We start from the raw sequence: 19,580 nt of genomic DNA, 5'->3' as shown, positions 1-19,580 counted from the left end.
ACTGTATATTAAATCTCTTTCATAATTTTTCAAACTCAATTTAGCTAAACATGATGTGATAGGTAATTCAGAATTCTCTCTAACCTTGCTGCACTGGTGTTTATTAAGTCACAACTTTATGTGTAAAGCCAACTTTATTGGGTTATGAAAAATATATCATTTTTAAAAGATAACCATATTAGCCATAATCGTAAATAAATCATATTAGTTAGTGTTCTTCTATCACAATATCACAATTAAATAACCATAAAGGTGAATTTTAAATAATATCACTTGAGCAGATGTTGCCAGTTTTGTCATGTCCCCAGGTGGAATGCGCTTCTAAAATGAAAAACTGGCATTTTATAAAGAAATATTCCTGGCGTTTTTTTAGTTGTTAACATCTTTTTTGGAAATTGTGGGAAAACAACAGCACAAATCTAGACATTTATGCAAATATCTACAAAAACAGTCATGCAAATCTAAAAACATGCTGACTGGAAAAATGAAAAACCGCCTTATAAATCACAGGAGGAAAGTTAAATAAGTGCTGCTGTTCAGAATGGATCAGTCAACACTTTAAAGTTTTACAGCATATTGCACAATTTATTGACAAAGAATTATCATGTACATATTGTTGCAAAATACAGAGGTTAAAACAGGGTCTACTTCATGAAACTCATCAATGCTGTGAACTGGTGTAATTTCAGAATAAAAGATCAAACATCAACAGATCATTTCCACTATAATCGGAGTAGTATTTAAATTTTAAATGTTAAAATTTTTCTTTATATATCAGAATTTTGAAAAGAGATCCTGCACCAGCAAAACATCACTCTGGTGCTGTATTCAAATAGGATTCTATTTCTTTACCCAATTCAAAAATTTTAGGGTTTAAAATGAAATTCTATCATCATTCACTCACCATCATTTTGTTTAAAGCCCATTTGATTTTCTGTCTTCGGTGGAACACAAAATTATATTTTAATTATGCAGAATGTCCTAGTTACATAACAATTAATAGTCAATTCTACTTGTGCACTATGTCCCATGTATTCTTTAGGGATAAAATAGCTTTTGTGTGAGGAACTGATCAAATGTTTTTAATGTTATTCACTGATAATCATCCACTTTGCCATAGCAATTCATTCCTTTACTTAGTTGAACATTCAAAACTTGAGAAATAATAATATCCACAGAATGTGGAGGGGTTGGCACTCCAGAGAAAATGTATTATTTAATTTTTATTCATTGTCATTTTCACATTAGTGTGGAAAAACCGGTTACAAATGTGGCAGTGACAGTAAAAGTAGCACTTACTGTATAATAAGGGAAATCCATTACAAGCACACCCTGGAACCTGCAGATTTGGACCTCTGATACATCGGTATGGTATCTGTAAAGGCTGCATGATTGACTGAATGAATGAAATCGCAATTTGTCCAAGAACGGTAGCGCTTCACCGCAAAATGCTGCGTGCATTTTGTAAACAACAGCGCTTCAGCACATAACATACACAACGCATTACAGTTTAAATCGCCTTGCATCGCCTTACTGGACAGCGAAAGATGCATTTAATAGGTCCTAATTTCCTTCATTTACCCTCCTTGCAAAACAAACTGAATTCCATTATATTAGCTATGCTGTTGAAAGTGGTTAGGGCATTTTTTCAGTTGCTATAGCTCACTCTGCTTGCTCTGTGATGTTTTGTTGCTAGGGTTACAAACAGTGCATTAATATCGAACGGTGATTAAAACTGACTGGAACTACCTGTGCATTCAGTGGTTTGAACTGCATGCATTCCAGTCAATCAGAATCAAGTATTCGAACAGACCATGGTATAATAAAACATATTGCAGTTTAACTCAATTCCATGTTCTGTCTGTGTCAAGCCACCAAACTGAGATTTAGGATAAGAGTCTTCTAAATGACTACTTACCACTACTACTAAAAGTAAAACAAACAATCAAACAAAAATAGATATTTATTTTTTACTGTCAGATGACACAAATCTTTTCTCATTTGCACTGTATCATTCTTAGTGACTCTCCCACTCTCTGTAACAATCTCTTTACATTTTAGCACTCCTTTTCCCTCAATGTAGCAATGCTGAGTCACTTTTCAGATTTCAGGAAGGGCGCAAGGAAATGACATCAGGGACATCTGATTGTTTAAGCTCTCACCTTTTAAAGGGCCTACAGTTTTTACCACCTCTTTCTTTTGTGATGAATCCATCTTTTATAAAGTAAATGCTTGCGAACATCAATTTTGATATTCTCTTTCTTCATTTGTATGTGTCACTGTGATGTCTCTTGGCATCATGTCTATTTGTGAAGGTGAACCAGCTCTTCTGATGTCTGAGATGATTGCAGCCATAGTTGATCTGTAGTTTGGACTGTCTTTCACCATCCTGGACACAGCAATACATTATGGCTGGTCTTTTAGCATTTCACAAATTTCGGTGGCTGACACATATTGGGTCGGGAACCTGACTCTGGAGTTCAGCTATGATTTCCCCATGGCCCAAACGTCTGAAAGTTTGTCACAAACTCCATTCCTCTGCAGGATCTCTGGAGCTGGTTAAGCCTCATTTCTCTTGTTTTCTGCAGAGGTGAGACCATTTCTAAAGAATTCCAAATCAGGAGAAACATCTGAGAGAAATATGAAAACATAGGATACTGAGCAACATTAATGTCTGGCTCACTATGATGTTATCAGGTTTAAGGTCTTGGTGGACGATGTCTTTACTGTGCAGTTGGAGCAAACCTTCACACATTCCAGAGATGATTGTTTCTTTCACTGCTGGAGTCAGCTGAATATACACATTCATATACATTATCATATACATTTTTGTTTTGCTGCATTTGAACTCCATCAATTAGGGCCATGACCACAGATTAGTCATTGATCAATATGGGTTTTAAAAAGGCCATTTCTTGCATTTAACCCCCCACCATTTCTTGAATATTTGGTTACTGCTATACCACCAATACTTAAAATACATGAAAATCAGGAGTGTGGCCTCCCCAGGTTAATTTTAACACTGTATTAGTCATTGTTTTAGGTCTTTTGAACAAAACTTACAGTATATTAATTGTTTAGTCAATCTTTTGCCAGTAATACTAAGTTAAGTCCATTGTACACTGTCAAAAGTAATGTTGACAAAAAATTTTGCAAAAAATGTTTAAAATTGTAAACAAACATTTTCAAATCCGCATATTTATTAATCTAAACAATTATCAACGTATAAACCATTTACCAACATAGTTTCCTTCTTTTTGTAGTGTAAATAGGAAACCAAGAAGTGGAAATTGTCCTGTTGTAAACTGTTAATAGTTTCTGGAAATAAGGCTCATTTTAATACTCAAATATCTGTAATTCTTTTTTAGATGATCAGTGCACGGCTGGTGTATTAGACTGACTTACCTGTATTTTCATGTTCTTCACTAAAGAATTCCAAAGGAATGTGCCACTTGGATTCTTTCAGCGAAGGTTTCCCAAGAAGTTTCACCACAAGAAGTTTCACAAATTCGGTCTCATGGTTATACATTGATCATTTAAATTAATTCAGTTAAGACATTTGAAATATAACCTTTATATAGCTATATACGTACTTATATACTTTGCATTCTCTTTCCAACTGTGTTAGGCTGAGAAGGCTTAGAGAGGGACTTTCTTCACTGCGGCCCACTGTATCCATACTTTACCTTGTACTTTCCCAAAACAGTCCCCAGCTAGTGTTTTTGTAGATTAAGCCATCTAGTGCAGAGGTAAAAGTCAATGTGAGGTTGTGAAATTGCAAGCCTTTTAAGCACTTACTTTCCAACAAGTCTTTCAACTCTCGTGCCTTGTCTTGAACTGGGCATTTCTCCTAAAATGACTGCACATGCGCATGCTACCATTTATTTAAAGTATAATTACTATATTTTACACTTCTTCATGTAGTAGGCCCTACTTATTAAAATGACCAGTTGAATATCGTAAATCTATTTTAAGCCTTATGTTAACTTTATAGTCTTAAAATGTGATCAAAACAGGATCTTTTGATTGCCTGTGTTTTAGCCCGTGTTTATCTTCAGTGTTAACCCTAATTATCAAATCATCACAAATGCATTATGGTTGTCTGTTGGAATTACAGACACACATTTTGCTCTTGGAACATGTTGACAAACAGGAACGCACTCACTGTCGGCTAAACTGTAATTTTTCTGGAACCACAACAGAAACAATAACAAATGCGAATAGCACATATGGCCTTCGCTGTTGATTTATATATTAGGTAATTGTCAGGATCCTGCCACCAAGTCACTCATGTTCTGTGTTTGTGTTTTCATATTTGGAGTGTGGTGTCTGACTCGGTTTCTGTTCTGGTTCAGGATCCGGACACTCATGCTCCATGTCTCGTCTTTTGTGAGCGCATGGCTTCGGGTCTGGTCCTCTTGCCATGCTCTCTTCTGACAGTCTTGTGTGTTGTGTGAGTGCACATGGCTGTATTTGGACCTTCATCACCATGTGCACTTGTGTCTGTTTTCGTCTCATGTGTTAGCACATGGCTTTGTGTTTAACATGGCTCCTTTAGTCCTTGTTATGTTTAATTGTCTTCACCTGTTCCTCATGTGCCCTACCTGTATTTATTGTGTTCCTTTTCCTATTGTGTTTGTTGGATCGTTTTGTGGCTCTGTCTCCAATCTGGTTTGTAATTTGTTTTTCAGTTTTAAGTTTTTTTTTTTTCATTTCTTAAAATAATTAGGCTATTCCCATGGAATCTACACCAAAAGAATTCCACAAAGTTTTACTGATTTTCTGTGGAATGGGAAGGTTTGTCATTCGTAAAAATTTTATAAATACCTGCTCCTTGCGTGTTCATTGGTACTGTCCACAAATTGATTACAAAAAGAGCCTGAAACTCTGTAGACATTTTTTTTCATTTTCAACAAAGGCTCAGTAAAATGAGGTGCTTGACCTCAACACACACAATGATGACATTAAGACAATACAGCTTCAAATTCTGTTACAGAATAATTTTCTGCAAAGCTGCTATGTTTAACACATTTCACCATATTTACATTTATTCCACAAAGTTAAAATGGAAAAAAGTCAGCAGATCCCACAATAGCAGATTCCTGGCTATTGGTTTAGTTTATTTTTACCTTCACATAGTTTCATTTGTTATGATAATTCAAGAGTCTGCATTCTTTAAAAACAAAATATGTCATTAAAAACATTTTTGAAGTGTAATGACAAAGGCAGAAGCTTTGTGACCATAAACCAGGGGCCTAAGTTTCCGTTCATGTCATGTTCATGTCTGTGTCGAACTCGTAACTACAAGTTGTAAACTTCAAATTGATCGTTTTGACGTGTTATGATCTTGTGGTATTTTGTATGTGTAATGTTTTGGAGTTTTCTGTCTGTGTTTGAGTGTAGGTGTGCCACTTCCTGATTGGCTCCTACACCAAAAATGATGACTGCTCTTGACTGGTCCAGCTGGATCTTTGAGCCTTTAAAAGCCTTGCCACCACCACCACCACCACCACCACCTGGGTTGGTCTTCTTGATCTGATAACTTGTGTTTATCTGTGTTTCACCTTTTGTATACTCATTTGGACTTTGTTAATTTAAGAACTGTTTGTAAATATTTGTAGGTGTAAATACTTGTAAATAGAACTTAATTTTCAAAGTGGGAAGTAGGGAGTCTGATGCCATTTTTGTTTACTGCATATATTTTGCCTTTGTTATTTGGTTAGGGAGTTAGGGTTGTTTAATCGTCTTTTCTTTTACTTGTTGTTTGATCAGGTTAGTAAGAAGAAGGGGAACTTGGGTTTATATACAGTATAACCTATTTCGGTTTGGTATCCCTGCTAAAATAAAACCATCTTAGACAAGCCTAAACTGGTTTAAGATAGTCTCCCAGCCTGACCAGTTGACAAGTGCCCAAAACCTCTCTTAAAACCTCTCCTAACTGGCGCACCTGTGCAGGCTGGAAGAATTAGGCTGGATTTAGCTGTTTTGTTTTCAATAGTAATGCTAGTTTTATTACAGCCACTGTTACTGTACCTTGTGCACTTTATTTGTTCTTAAACATGTAAAGGAAGAGATGGTCTGTACTGTAAAACTGTGAACTATAACTATGGCAATACTTTATATATTGAAAATCCATTGCTGTAAACACAGTTTGTTCAACTGGCCCCAGATGGAGAACGCCACCTGGTTTGTGGCCCCCAGGCAGTGTTGGGTAAGTTACTCAAAAAATTAATCTAACAAAATTTCTAATTACTTTTAGGCCATACAACTGTAATCAGATTACTTTACTGGTATTTCATTAAAAAAGTAATTACATTACTTTTGTTGCTTTCTAAAACACTTTTCACAGAAAATCTTTTGTTGTTTTTGCTCAACTAAATCAAAATAATGTGTCTACTTCCTCCTTGTTCAATGTTGCACACAAGTCATTCACTCCCTTATAATGACTCATTAGGGAGCATACACCCTTCTGCTGTCACTCAAACAGACTTGCATATTAACATAATTCATGTTTTCAATTCTAGAAATGTGTAGCCTAAGTAATGTACTTAAAAGTAACTTAATTGAAAGTTAGAAACACTAATTTGATTACTAGAATTTAAAATAACATGCATTACAATACTTTTTGACTAAAAAGGTAATTAGATTGCAGGAACTATTTAATTTGTAATAATTTTACACCCAACACTGCCCCCAATTAATTTGAATTTGAGACCCCTGTAAACTCTTTAGTATGCATTTGGACTGTAGAATTTCCCCTGCAGAAGGTGCACAATATGGCCAAAAGGAATTTCAGATTTTTGATTAAAATTCATATAAAGCTGTGTTTTTTTTAATCTGATACAGGGACAAAGTTACATTTGGATGAATTTTAAAATGTAAACAATGTTAACACATCATTGATGATAAAAACAAATGGTGTATTACAAAAAAATAAAATAAAATAAAATAAAATTTAAGTATAAACGAAGCAAGTTTTTTGAATATGTAAAAGTTTTTGAATAGAAAATTAAGAATAGTATATGATCACATTTTTATTATATTTAAAACATTTATACAAATAGCAATTACATTGATTGTTCCAGTTATACCGAACTGTTAATCCCATAATCAAAAAATATGAATATCTATCTCCAGTCCTTATACAGTACATAAAATATAATAAGTGAAAAGTTTAATTGAATGACCAATATTACTAACATTAATATTGATTACATTTTTTTTGAGCAAATAGGCCATGCATAATCTTTGGTAAACAGCAGTGTCCCACTTAGGTTACCAGTTAAAACCAAATTACAAAACTGAAACATCACAAAATTTTTGTTTAATAGACATACGTAGCATATCAGGAATGACATAGTACTAAAATAAAAACAATGAATGACACTGTTTGATATTGTTACCAGCCATATAGCACCAATGTAAAAGTACAGTATATTGACAATTTATGGGAGAACAAATTATTCTGCAGACTAGTAACTTATAATTTATTTTGCACAGGACAGAATAAATTATGCTGTAGGCCAACAAGAACCTGTACCTATCTGAATATTTTTGAGATCTTGCAATAAGCAAATTGTTTATTTATTTATTGTCAGAAGGCAAAGTATATCCTCTTTCATCTTTAAGAATCTTTGGTTATTTGCACTTTCTCATACTTAATAATTCTTCCACCCTTTGTGATGATCTCTTTATATTCTAGAGCTCCTTTCTCCTCATTGTAGCGTTCCTGAGTCACTTTTCCGGTCTCTGGAAGGTGGCATGGAAATGACATCAGGGACAACTGATTGTTCAAGGCCTCGCCTTTTAACGGGACTGACACCTTCACCACCTCTCTCTGATGAGGTGGATCCTGCCGATAAATTACCATTGGAGAATTCTTTACCTCCATCTTTGGTGGAGCGGGCACTTGTGGACACCATTTTTGATTTCCTCTTACTTCATTTGTATGTGTCACTGTGACGTCTCTTGGCCTCATGTCCATTTGTGAAGGTGAACCAGCTCTCCTAATGTCTGAGATGACCGCAGCCATAGTTGATCTGTAGTTTGGATTGACCTCCACCATCCTGGACACAGGAATACAGTATGGCTGGTCTTTTAGAGTTTCCCGAATTTTGCTGGCAGACACAAATTGGGTCGGTAACCTGACCCTGGCACAGAGTTCAGCTATGATTTTCCCCATTGCCCAAACGTCTGAACGCTTGTCACGAACTCCATTCATCTGCAGGATCTCTGGAGCTGAGTAAGCCTCATTTCCCATGTTTACTGCAGAGGTGAGTCCATTTCTGGAGAATTTAGCCAGCCCCAAATCAATGATCACAGCACGATGGGTTTGATGCTCAACCTTAAATGGGATGAGAGAAGTAAGACTTGTTTTCTTCATTCATGGCCACCCATTAGAAAGAAAAATCCCAAATACAATCTTAGTTGTTTCTCCTTGAGAACAATTAAAATTTAACAATTTAAATTCTTTCAAGATTAAATTATCTGAGCTATGTGATCAACATAAATTGTATTTGTCAACAATTGTATCATTTGTTTCTATTTTTATTTGTCATAAGGGATTTTAGGGAAAACCCTGTTTCATTTTCATTTTTGTTTGGCTCACCATGATGTTATCAGGTTTGAGGTCTTGGTGGACAATGTCTTTACAGTGCAGATGGAGCAAACCTTCACACATACCAGTGATGATTGTGGCTTTCACTGCTGGATTCAGCTGAAGATACACAGAAAGGCATCATTGTTTTGTTGCATTTTAGCTTCATCAATGCATACAATTTCTGAAAGTCAAGAGTGAAAGTCATTTACTCACTCTCATGGCGTTCTAAATCAATATGGCTTTCTTCCATTTAACAGCTATTGAGCTCCAATACTCAAAAAAAAAAAAAAAAAAAAGGATTTTTGCTGCATGTTCAGTTTACTTAACTAAAGCAACACAATTCAAGAAAATTTTTTCTCAATTTGATTTTACTGTGTTCTATCCATTTAAATTTGTAAAATGGAAACTGTTTGAGTTGGGACTACATGAATAATTTTTGTGGTGTTAATGTAGCATTGATGAAACTGGAAAGGGGATGATTTGCATGGGACTGGAAAGGGAGAACAAGTGATTAGTTCACCCAAAAACGAAACTGTTTACTCACCCCAGTGTTGTTATAACCCTATATGGCTTTTTTCTCTTAAAACAAAGGGAGAAATTGTGAAAATAATATTGTGCTATTTGATGTCATACAATGGCAGTTTATGGTGAGCTTCAAAAGAATGCAAAAGTATAATTCAGAAGTCTGTTAATTTATTCCATGAGACTCATGATTGTTATGAAAGCATGCGATAAGGTTAGTGAGAAACATTTTTTTTAGTTGAACTGTTTACCAACCGTTGATCTCCTGTGCGCATTCATGACAGTGCAGCTCCTGTGATGGGGCGTTCAAGCAAAAACTTGTTTTGTTTATCTAAAAACAGGTCCGCCACAGTGATAATGACAACAGAACACCACATAGTTGCACAAGAACCAGAGAACAGAACTTACTAAACATGTCTGAAGAGTTTGTAGTCCAAGAATAGATGCATTTCTATGCCCAGCCTTATTTTTTTTTTTAACCGGAGTCCTCAATCAAAGAAAAAAGTGATGGAGTAGGTGGGAATGTCTGTCACCTCTTCTCCATTCTGAACCAGTGAGTATTTGTGACAGACCTGAAGGGAATGAGACCTCTGCAAAAGCATTTGGAAGGTATAACATTCTCAGCCAAAATCAAGTAGTTTTTAACCGGCTCATGAGATGCTGGCTTTATTATATTGTTATGAGGCTAATTTTTGGACTGGTGCCAGTTTACAGCAGACGACGTTACCTGGCACAATACAGATAACAGAAAACAAGTGATCGATAGAATGTACCGTTGCTCATCACGGCTTGTTGAATGAATGAATGTTACATTTGTATAGTGCTTTTTCGGACACTACACTGAAAGCGCTTTACATAGTAAACAGGGGACTCTCCGCAAACCACCACCAGTGTGCAGCATTCATATGGATGATGCAACGGCAGCCATAGTGTGCCAGTATGCTCACCACACACTAGTTATTGGTGGAGAGGAGAGAGTAAAGTTATAGAGCCAATTTATGGATGGGGATTATTTGGAGGCCATGATTGAGAAGGGCCAATGGGGGGAATTTGGCCAGGGGTTACACCCCTACTCTTTTACGAGAAGTGCCCTGGGATTTTTAGTGACCACAGAGAGTCGGGACCCCGGTTTAACATCTCATCCGAAGGACGTCATAACAGATGTCATGTTGTTAGGACAAAAACTCTGATTAACATAGAAAAGATACCTTTTATCACGTGTTGTTTGCCGTCAGGTTAGGACACTGCGGCTGCCTGTAGCCTCCTCTATGTTTCTGTTTCATTTTACGAGTACTGGGCATAGAAATGCATCAATTCTTTGACTACAAACTCTTCAGACATGTTTAGTAAGTTCTCTTCTATGGTTTTTGTGCAGCTGTGTTGAGTTCTTTTGTCACTATCACTGTAGCGGTCCTGTTTTTTGAAATAAAACGAGTTTTCGCTTGAACACCCCATATCAAATGGGGGCTGCATGAACTGTTGCTCTCGTGCCCTATCATGAACTTGCACAGGTGATCAACAGTCAGTGAATGTTTTTTACTAAATAATACATTTGATTTCGGTTTGTTTCACACCAACCTTATCGTATGCCTTCATGAGTCTCAAAGAATAATTTATTAGACTTCTGAATTATACTTTTGCATTCTTTTGAAGCTTGAAGAGGTAGTCACCATAAACTGCCATTGTATGACATCACTGAACACAACATTTTTTCACAATTTCTCCCATTGTGTTAAGAAAAAGAAAGAAAGTCATGTAGGGTTATAACAACACAGGGGTGAGTAAACAATGACTGAATTTTATTTTTTTGGGTGAACTATCCCTTTAAAATTAAGTGACTATGCATTGTTGAGCAAGATGGGAATAGGATGAGATTTGTTAATGTTTAATGTTCTGTTATATTGGTATTTAAAAAGAGTGTCTGTTATGTTGGAGTTTTGGGGGTTTCCATTGTGGTGAATAATGGCTTTTGTGCTTAGGTTGATGATGGACTTTCATTTGTTTTAAGTAATTCTTTGAGTGCTGCTTAGCTCTATAAATGATTGTTAATAAATTGACAGTGTGGCATTTTTAACATTTTACTGTCCTTACATTTACTTACCTGGTATATTCAAATAATTAATCAAATTAATTGAGTTGGACCAATAAATTTAATCAAATGAACCTTAGTAAATCGAGTTTGATTAATCTAATGAAGTTGAGTTGAAACTACTATAGTACATTCATTTGACCTTATCCGACTCGTGTGTAACTGACTTAATCTGAATGAAAGACATTTTATTACTTGTAAAAACATTCTACAATTTAATTAAGGGAAATTACTTCTTTTTTGAGTGAAAAATGACCATAAAAAAGCACTATAAAAGTAGACCATATGGCTTGTGGGCTATATTCCAAATCTTTGAAACCAAAATTGACATCTTTATTCACTCCCCCTCCGAAAAGCTATCCCCTCTGCCACATATTTGACCAATCCTGGCATGCAGATTTGAATTTGAAAACAAGTGTGCTTTTGTTGTACAGTAAATCTGTTTCTTACTCTTTTGTATGGTATCAGCAGACTTGAAATGTAGTGCACAAGCTGTGTGGACCATGTTTATGGTTTACTACATGATGTTTTTTGTCATATTTAGAGCTTGTCAACATCTGCCCATTTTCACTTAACTCTACAGAAAAAAGAACCAAGGACATTCTGCTAAATTTCTACATTTGTGTTCCACGGAAGAGAGAAAGTCATAAGGGTTTGGAACAACATGAAATGTGGGTAAATAATGACAGAATTTTCATATATACACCATTACCTGTATTTTAGACACTTGTGCTTTAAAGATGGTCGTCTCAAGGTCTTCACCAAAGATGAATTCCAAAGGAATGTGCCACTTGGAGTCTTTTAGCCACGGATCTCCAAGAAGTTTCACCACGTTGGGATGCCGAACATTACTGGTGTTTACAAATAGGTTCTCATGGTTATACATCAAGCTCAGTATGTAAAAATAAACTTTAACTAAGAAATGTTATCTATATTTATAGATACTGTATATACATACTAATATACTCTGCATTCTCTTTCCAGCTGTTGTTTGCTGATGTTGACTTGAGGGACTTTCTTCAAAGCAGCCCATGTATCTCCATACTTCTCCTTATATATTTTCCCAAAGCAGCCCGCAGCCAATGTTTGTGTAGAGTATGCCATCTAGTGTTGTTATCAGAAGAGGTACATCAATGTGAGAAACCGTAAAACCCCCTGTCTGAAAAGAGATCAATAGTTGCCTACCTTAAAAATCAAAATGCCCCCTCCCCCAAAGATCACATCTTAGTACCACCCCTGCTCAAAACTCAAATCTTTTTGGTCTGTCAACTCTTGTCTACTGTCAGTATATTTACATTTATGCATTTTGGCAGACACATTTATCCAAGGGACAATCCCCCTGGAGCAACCTGGAGTTAAGTGCCTTGCTCAAGGACACAATGGTGATGGCTGTGGGGATTGAACCAGCAACCTTCTGATTACCAGTTATGTGCTTTAGCCCACTACACCACCACCACTGAACATGAATTTGCTTCTATTAGTTAAAAACGGTACGTGAAAGGATGGTATTTGGGGTTAAATGCAGGCCCCTATAAAATACATTGTTTTTATTAAGCAGGGCGAATAGATTTGTTAGGAAGAATATTCAAAGTGCGATCACATTGACTAATCCAATCAAAACGGAGATTAATTTGTTTATAGATACTTGAGATATTATGAAATGCGAAATGTGATTGAAATTAACAGGAAATGGTTAACCCTTTTCTGAAGTAGTTGTTTTGAATAAGTATTATCTTAATTTGTTACTCAAAATAGCATCTTGATGTCACAGAAGTATTTGCCCAAGCTGACAAATTTCGCACTATAACTATTGTCCCTATATTTACACGATATCTCTTTAAACCCCCTGGGGGCCTTTTACCCCATATGTGGGAGCCTTTTACCCCAAGTGTGGCCACCTCTCATCTCTCTTGCCACCTTGTATAAAAAAAAAAATAAATAAAAAAAAAAAAAAAGGAATTTTATTCAAAACAACTTTCCGTTATTATTTCTTTTAACACAAATTAGGTTGCTACATCCGTTTTCAAAAAAAGCTTTGTGACCAAAAAAAACCAACTAATTTTCCTTAAGGTGTTCCTTTAGCTCCACTGTACAATATATATATATATATATATATATATATATATATATATATTTACTTTGGTTATATATGTGTTATTTTTAAGTAAAAAAAAAGTTTGAGTTTGTCCAAAAATCTCACAATATTTAGTTTTAAAATGCATGAATGTATGTCAAATGTGTTACTGACTTGTAATAAATAACAGCCCGTACAGTAGAATGTAATACGGGTTGTCTGGTATGTTTACAGAAAATCCCCACAATTAGACAACTAATATAACCATGAGTTTCAAAATTTATTGATATAAATTTTAGGAACAAGTTCTGTTGTTTATAATAAAACACTATCAGACAGATGTAAACTAGATTTTAAGACTCATTATCACATATCTTTTAACAGAGTTAGTGCTCCCTCGAAGCCTTTGGCAAAACTTGTTTCTATTAAGCCTGTACATGCTGTACAAAAATGTTGTGAAACTGGATCTGGATTGCAAGATAAATTTTAACTCTTTCATAATCATAACCCATTTCACACCTAATAAAATCAAGACATTTTCCTTTATGTTAAAGTGACCTTGATAACACTATACCCACCCGCCCACATTCTCAGTGTTAACCATGATTATCAAGTCCTCACAAATACCTTATGGCAGTCTGTTGGAATTACACAGACAAAAGCAGTGGTTCCTCGATAGTTGTAGCTGTTTAAACCAGAAGAAATATTATGAAACACGGCGCTATCATTACTGACATTGGTATTAACACATAACAAAACATAAAACATGCCTGGTTGACTGTAAATTTTAATTTTCATACCTGTATCAGCAGGTTACGTGTCTGATGGCAGTGAATGTCTTCAAATAAAGCAGGAACAGAGAATATCTACCTAATTACCTTCCCTTTATAACCACACCCTTGTATTTCGACACTGGAAGGACATCTGTAGATGACATAAGCAGTCAGAAAGGAGAGAAAATATGTTGCTTGTTAACACAAAGTGAAAAGTTGAGACTTCATTAAAAAAGTTATTATGTCTGTCAAGTCAGAACTCGAAAGTTTTAGCACTGTACAAGAACAGTTTAGCCCTCAAAGAAGCCTTTAATTTCTGTGCATTGCTCTGTTTAAGGGGCATTTGGACTAGACTGAAATCATTAGTGATTGCAAAAGTAACTGACTTATGTTTTGTTTTTTGATATTCCAGACACATTCAGTGATACACGGTGATTACTCTTAAACGGCTTAGCACTTTCCAAAATAGTATTACTGTAAAATGTGGAAAGCTAATAATATTCCACAAGCTTGTTTTAATTATTTTCACTCGATATTATGAGCACTGGCCTGCAAAAGCCATCGCAATGTGTAACCCCAGGAAGAGTTCCTCTTGTCGTATAGTAATGCCCGGTGCACACTGTACGATTTTGGCCACGATTCTGCCGTCCGGGATACATTTCAGGAATCCTAAAGTATTTCTGTCGTTGTAGGGCAAAATCGGCAACCTTACAACATTCAGTGTGATACCGATGTCCGATTAATAGCCTTTGCGAGGATTTTTACCCTCCGACGAAGATCTGGCAGTGTCAGAAATTTAGCATTGCAGTTGTATAGTGTGACTGCAATTACGACGGCCAGATGAGATAGCCTACCCCAATTCACTTGGAAAGAAACCTCCTCCACGTCTCTGCACCATAGCAACATTTGTGCCCAGTTATCACTCTACTCAAGCACTTTCAATGTTTTTTCTTCTTTTCATTTATATCAAAAGTTTTAATAAATAAGCCTAAATAAGCAGAAAATACTTGGAGAGAAGTGTAACACTTCAGCAAAATGAAAGCATTATTCCCTGAATTAAATAAATACAGATCTTACAAAATGAAAATAAATAAATGATTGCATTTTCTTAACATGTTTTTTTTCTTTACATTTATCATGCATTTTCTTTACAACTTTATTTACTATTACTGTTTGAACAATTTATATTGGTAAGTATTTACGGGACGTTTTATTCCAAATCAGCAGATACAATTGGATACAATTATAGAACTCGTGTTTGTGCATTATCCATAGGAAATATGCAAGCACAATAAATTATTAGCCTATATGAATTTTCGAAATTTTGCAGCCTGTAGGGTACTAATCTAAAGAGGAGAAAGACGTCCTATAACCACCTTTTTGTTTTCCCCCATGTAAACGGAGAGGTTTGTCATTTTTCAGGCCATATGTCTTTTTATTTCCACAATGAATACAGTTGTGCTCAAAAGTTTGCATACCCTTGGAGAATTGTTAATATATGTACCATTTTTAAAGAAAACATGAGTGAGCAGGCAAAACACATTTCTTTTATTTCTTATGGGATTCATATTCAACTGTAGGTTATAACAGAATGGCACAATCATAAAACAAAACATGGCAACAAAGAAAAAAATGAAATGACCCCTGTTCAAAAGTCTGCATACCCTTAGTTCTTAATACTGTGTATTGCCCCCTTTAGCATCAATGACAGCGTGCAGTCTTTTGTAATAGTTGTCTATGAGGCCTCAAATTCTTGCAGGTGGTATAGCTGCCCATTTGTCTTGGCAAAATGTCTCCAGGTCATGCAAAATCTTTGGTCGTCTTGCATGAACCGCATGTTTGAGATCTCCCTAGAGTGGCTCGATGATATTAAGGTCAGGAGACTGTGATGGCCACTCCAGAACCTTCACCTTTTTCTGCTGTAACCACTGGAGGTTCAACTTGGCCTTGTGCTTAGGGTCATTGTCATGCTGGAAAGTCCAAGAGCGTCCCATGCGCAGCTTTCGTGCAGAAGAATGCAAATTGTCTGCCAGTATTTTCTGATAACATGCTGCATTCATCTTGCCATAAATTTTCACATGATTCCCTGTGCCTTTAGAGCTCACACACCCCCAAAACATCAGTGAGTCACCACCATGCTTCACAGTGGGGATGGTATTCTTTTCACTATAGGCCTTGTTGACCCCTCTCCAAACATAGCGCTTATGGTTGTGACCATAAAGCTCTATTTTGGTCTCTTCACTCCAAATTACAGTGTGCCAGAAGCTGTGAGGCGTGTCAATGTGTTGTCGGGCATATTGTAACTGGGCTTTTATTGTGGCATTGGTGCAGTAAAGGCTTCTTTCTGGCAACTCGATCATGCAGCTCATTTTTGTTCAAGTATCTTCGTATTGTGCTCCTTGAAACAACCACACCGTCTTTTTCCAAAGCAGCCTGTATTTCTCCTGAGGTTACCTTTGGGTTTTTCTTTGTATCCCGAACAATTCTTCTTGGTCTTCCTGACCTTGGCTTGGTATCAAGAGATCCCCGAATTTTCCACTTCTTAATAAGTGATTGAACATAATTACTGACTGGCATTGTCAAGGCTTTGGATATCTTTTTATATCCTTTTCCATCTTTATAAAGTTCCATTACCTTGTTACGCAGGTCTTTTGACAGTTCTTTTCTGCTCCCCATGGCTCAGTATCTAGAATGCTCAGTGCATCCACATGTGAGCTAACAAACTCATTGACTATTTATATACAGGCACTAATTGCAATTTAAAAAGCCACAGGTGTGGGAAATTAACCTTTAATTGCCATTTAAACCTGTGTGTGTCACCTTGTGTTTCTGTAACAAGGCCAAACATTCAGAGGTATGTAAAACATCTATGTGATAATAAATGGCTTCATATGATCACTATCCTTAAATAAAAGACATGATTTTTGCATGATCAGTCATATTTTCAAAATCAATGCCAAAATTTCACAATTTCTTCCAGGGTATGCAAACTTTTGAGCACAACTGTATTTGCTTGTGGTAGTTAATTATTACTGTAGGCTACCTCCCGCAATCGCGTTCATTCTCAACATCTGTAATTTTGTGTATTTGGGATCAGGCTGTTTTATTATAGGCCTATTTGACAAAATCCATCTTTCTTTTTATTTGTTAGCCTATGCTCATGATGGAATGGTATTGGAGCAACAGAAAAGCCGATGTCCTGACTTTCAGAAAAAAAAGAAGAAGAAAAAAAAAAAGCTCCTCCGAGCAAATCTCGCCCTTTCGCTTCTATACCGCAACGCTCCCATAACGGGAGGCACGTTCACTGATCGGGACTATTATTATATTATAATATAATAAACATATTAATATACAGATAAACTGTAATACATTTGTTTATACTACATTAATGACATTACACTATGAATTTCTACATGTAATCATATATAATTTTATAAGCTGTGGCAGATCAATAAATATGTGCTTTTTATTAACTTGATAAAAATGGACTATAGAACATTTGTTGTGATGTTATATGTACCATAAGGTTAACTGCATCAAGTAGAGCAACGCTTGACCCAAACCTGTAGGTACTTACTAGGCAGTTAAATATATTGCTGATCATGTCACTGTCTTTAACTGACATTTACATCACAGTTTGAATTTAATTGGCTGGGAGCAAGGCCAACTAGTGTTTTGCTACTATAGTGGAATACAGGCAGGCTATCACAGCACAGGGGTGTCCCTCAGTTTAATGGTCTACCATTGTTAAACCAAACCTACACAGTGTATTTTTAGCTGTCATAACACCCCACTTTCACAAAACATATAGACTTTTCAAAAACGATTATTTACTATATACAACATAACACCTGTATGTAATAGTAATGTTTCACTCATTACTGTATAGGTCTTTCATACAGTACTCTCTATACAATATTGCTTTTAATTCATAGCTGTGAATCAGTTAAGTATAATATACACAGGTATTACAACATCATGCCTGTTTCCTTCTTGCCAGCTTACTGTATGGCAAATCATGTTTAAAGTGTGCTTTCCACAAATGTTTAACCATAATTTGTCAGAGTACATGTATTTTGGCATTGCCTTGTTTTAATTACATGTTGGTTGTTACGTCCATGTGGACGTATGTGTTTATTCTTTTATTTGGTGCTGTTGTGTGAGATATGGTGCTTGTTGCAGCCTGTGTTCTGTGTTTGTGTTCTGTTGCTCCTCCTACTTTCCACTTGACAGGATCATGAGTGTCACCTGATCCGTATTCCAGGTAGTTAAGGGGTGACTTCAGGAGTATAAGTGATCTCCAGACTAGGAGAGAGACTGAGATTATTCCTCTGCGAGAAACTGGCATCTTCTGGTCCCAGTGCTCGTTGTTTTTCATGTGTGTATTGTGTTACCTGTAGTGTTAAAGTGGACTCTTAAAAGGTATGCTGTGTTTTTCTGCTAACCTCTGTGTGTGTAAGGTTAGTAGTTGCCCATAGTGTGTGAGTAGTGTTACAACCAGCCATTTTGAATGTGTATGGTAGTTACAAGTAGCTTATTTTGTATATAGGTGTATATACCGGTCTGTGTGCCCTGGGTTTTTCCTGTTATTTGTTATTTTGCATGATTTATTGCTAAAGACCTTTTATGTGGGATCATCCGTATGGAGGTGGATGCCATTTTTATTTGAGAACCCTTGTTTTCTGCTGTTTTTGAATAGAGAGGGAGCAAGGGAAGCATTTGTGTCTTATTTTAAAAATAGGTAAGGTGTTTCCAAAACCCTCTAGAAAGGTCTTATTATTTTTGGCTGTTTCCCCTCCTGAAGCCTTGTTTGTTTATATTCCACAATCTGTTAAATAAAACTTGTTACATTTTTCAGACTTAAATCTGGTGTCATCTGCAATAGCAGCTGTTGTTGCCATCCTGTACATGTCCCGCAGGTGTGATCTTCGGATGTACCGATCCTGTGCAGGTGTTGTTACGCCATGCATCATGCCTAAGGCATGTTCACGCAGATGAGCAGGGACCCTGGGCATCTTTCTTTTGGTGTTTTTCAGAGTCAGTAGAAAGGTCTCTTTAGTGTCCTAAGTTTTTAGAACTGTGACCTTAATTGCCTACCGTCTGTAAGCTGTTAGTGTCTTAACGACCGTTCCACAGGTGCATGTTCATTAATTGTCTATGGTTCATTGAACAAGCATGGAAAACATTGTTTAAACCCTTTACAATAAAGATCTGTAAAGTTATTTGGATTTTTACAAAATTATCTTTAAAACACAGTGTCCTGAAAAAAGGACATTTCTTTTTTTGCTGAGTTTATTTCTTCCAGATTTGTAGAGATAACTGTGTTAAAATGAATGGTTGTGAAAGCTGCCACTGTCCTCTATTGAATGATGCTGGCTTTGTGTCTCTATGTCCTTCATCAAAAAAGCTATTACAAAAAGAAGGCTTATATCGGACATGCAGTTCATACACCAAGCTATAAAAGAAAAGGAAAAAAAGTTAAATTGCACTTTCTCTATGGTCCCTTAATTACCTCTATGACGA

At 36.1% G+C, this 19,580-nt stretch overlaps 1 protein-coding gene across 3 annotated transcripts; it reads right to left on the bottom strand.

The window, feature by feature from the left end:
• Positions 1-7,021: 7,021 nt before the first annotated feature.
• Positions 7,022-14,191, bottom strand: LOC127454656 (uncharacterized). Of its 3 annotated transcripts, none has more exons than XM_051722016.1 (6): positions 14,085-14,191; positions 13,912-13,969; positions 12,169-12,314; positions 11,923-12,061; positions 8,609-8,716; positions 7,022-8,344 (listed from the first exon to the last, which is right to left on the bottom strand). In XM_051722016.1, exons 3-6 carry the CDS (start codon positions 12,312-12,314, stop codon positions 7,625-7,627), a joined length of 1,113 nt encoding a protein of 370 aa, XP_051577976.1. In that variant the 5' UTR covers positions 13,912-13,969; positions 14,085-14,191; the 3' UTR covers positions 7,022-7,624. The 3 variants fall into 3 exon arrangements, with proteins under 3 accessions (XP_051577976.1, XP_051577977.1, XP_051577979.1); XM_051722017.1 differs by having other exon boundaries at positions 12,169-12,369; positions 14,085-14,125; XM_051722019.1 differs by lacking the exons at positions 11,923-12,061; positions 12,169-12,314; positions 13,912-13,969; positions 14,085-14,191 and adding an exon at positions 8,813-10,455.
• Positions 14,192-19,580: the final 5,389 nt, after the last annotated feature.

This window comes from Myxocyprinus asiaticus, chromosome 16 (genome assembly GCF_019703515.2).
Source record: "Myxocyprinus asiaticus isolate MX2 ecotype Aquarium Trade chromosome 16, UBuf_Myxa_2, whole genome shotgun sequence".
NCBI classification, from domain to species: Eukaryota; Metazoa; Chordata; class Actinopteri; order Cypriniformes; family Catostomidae; genus Myxocyprinus; species Myxocyprinus asiaticus.
The sequence above is the reverse complement of the archived record's forward strand: the minus strand, read 5'-3'. Positions and strand labels throughout refer to the sequence as shown.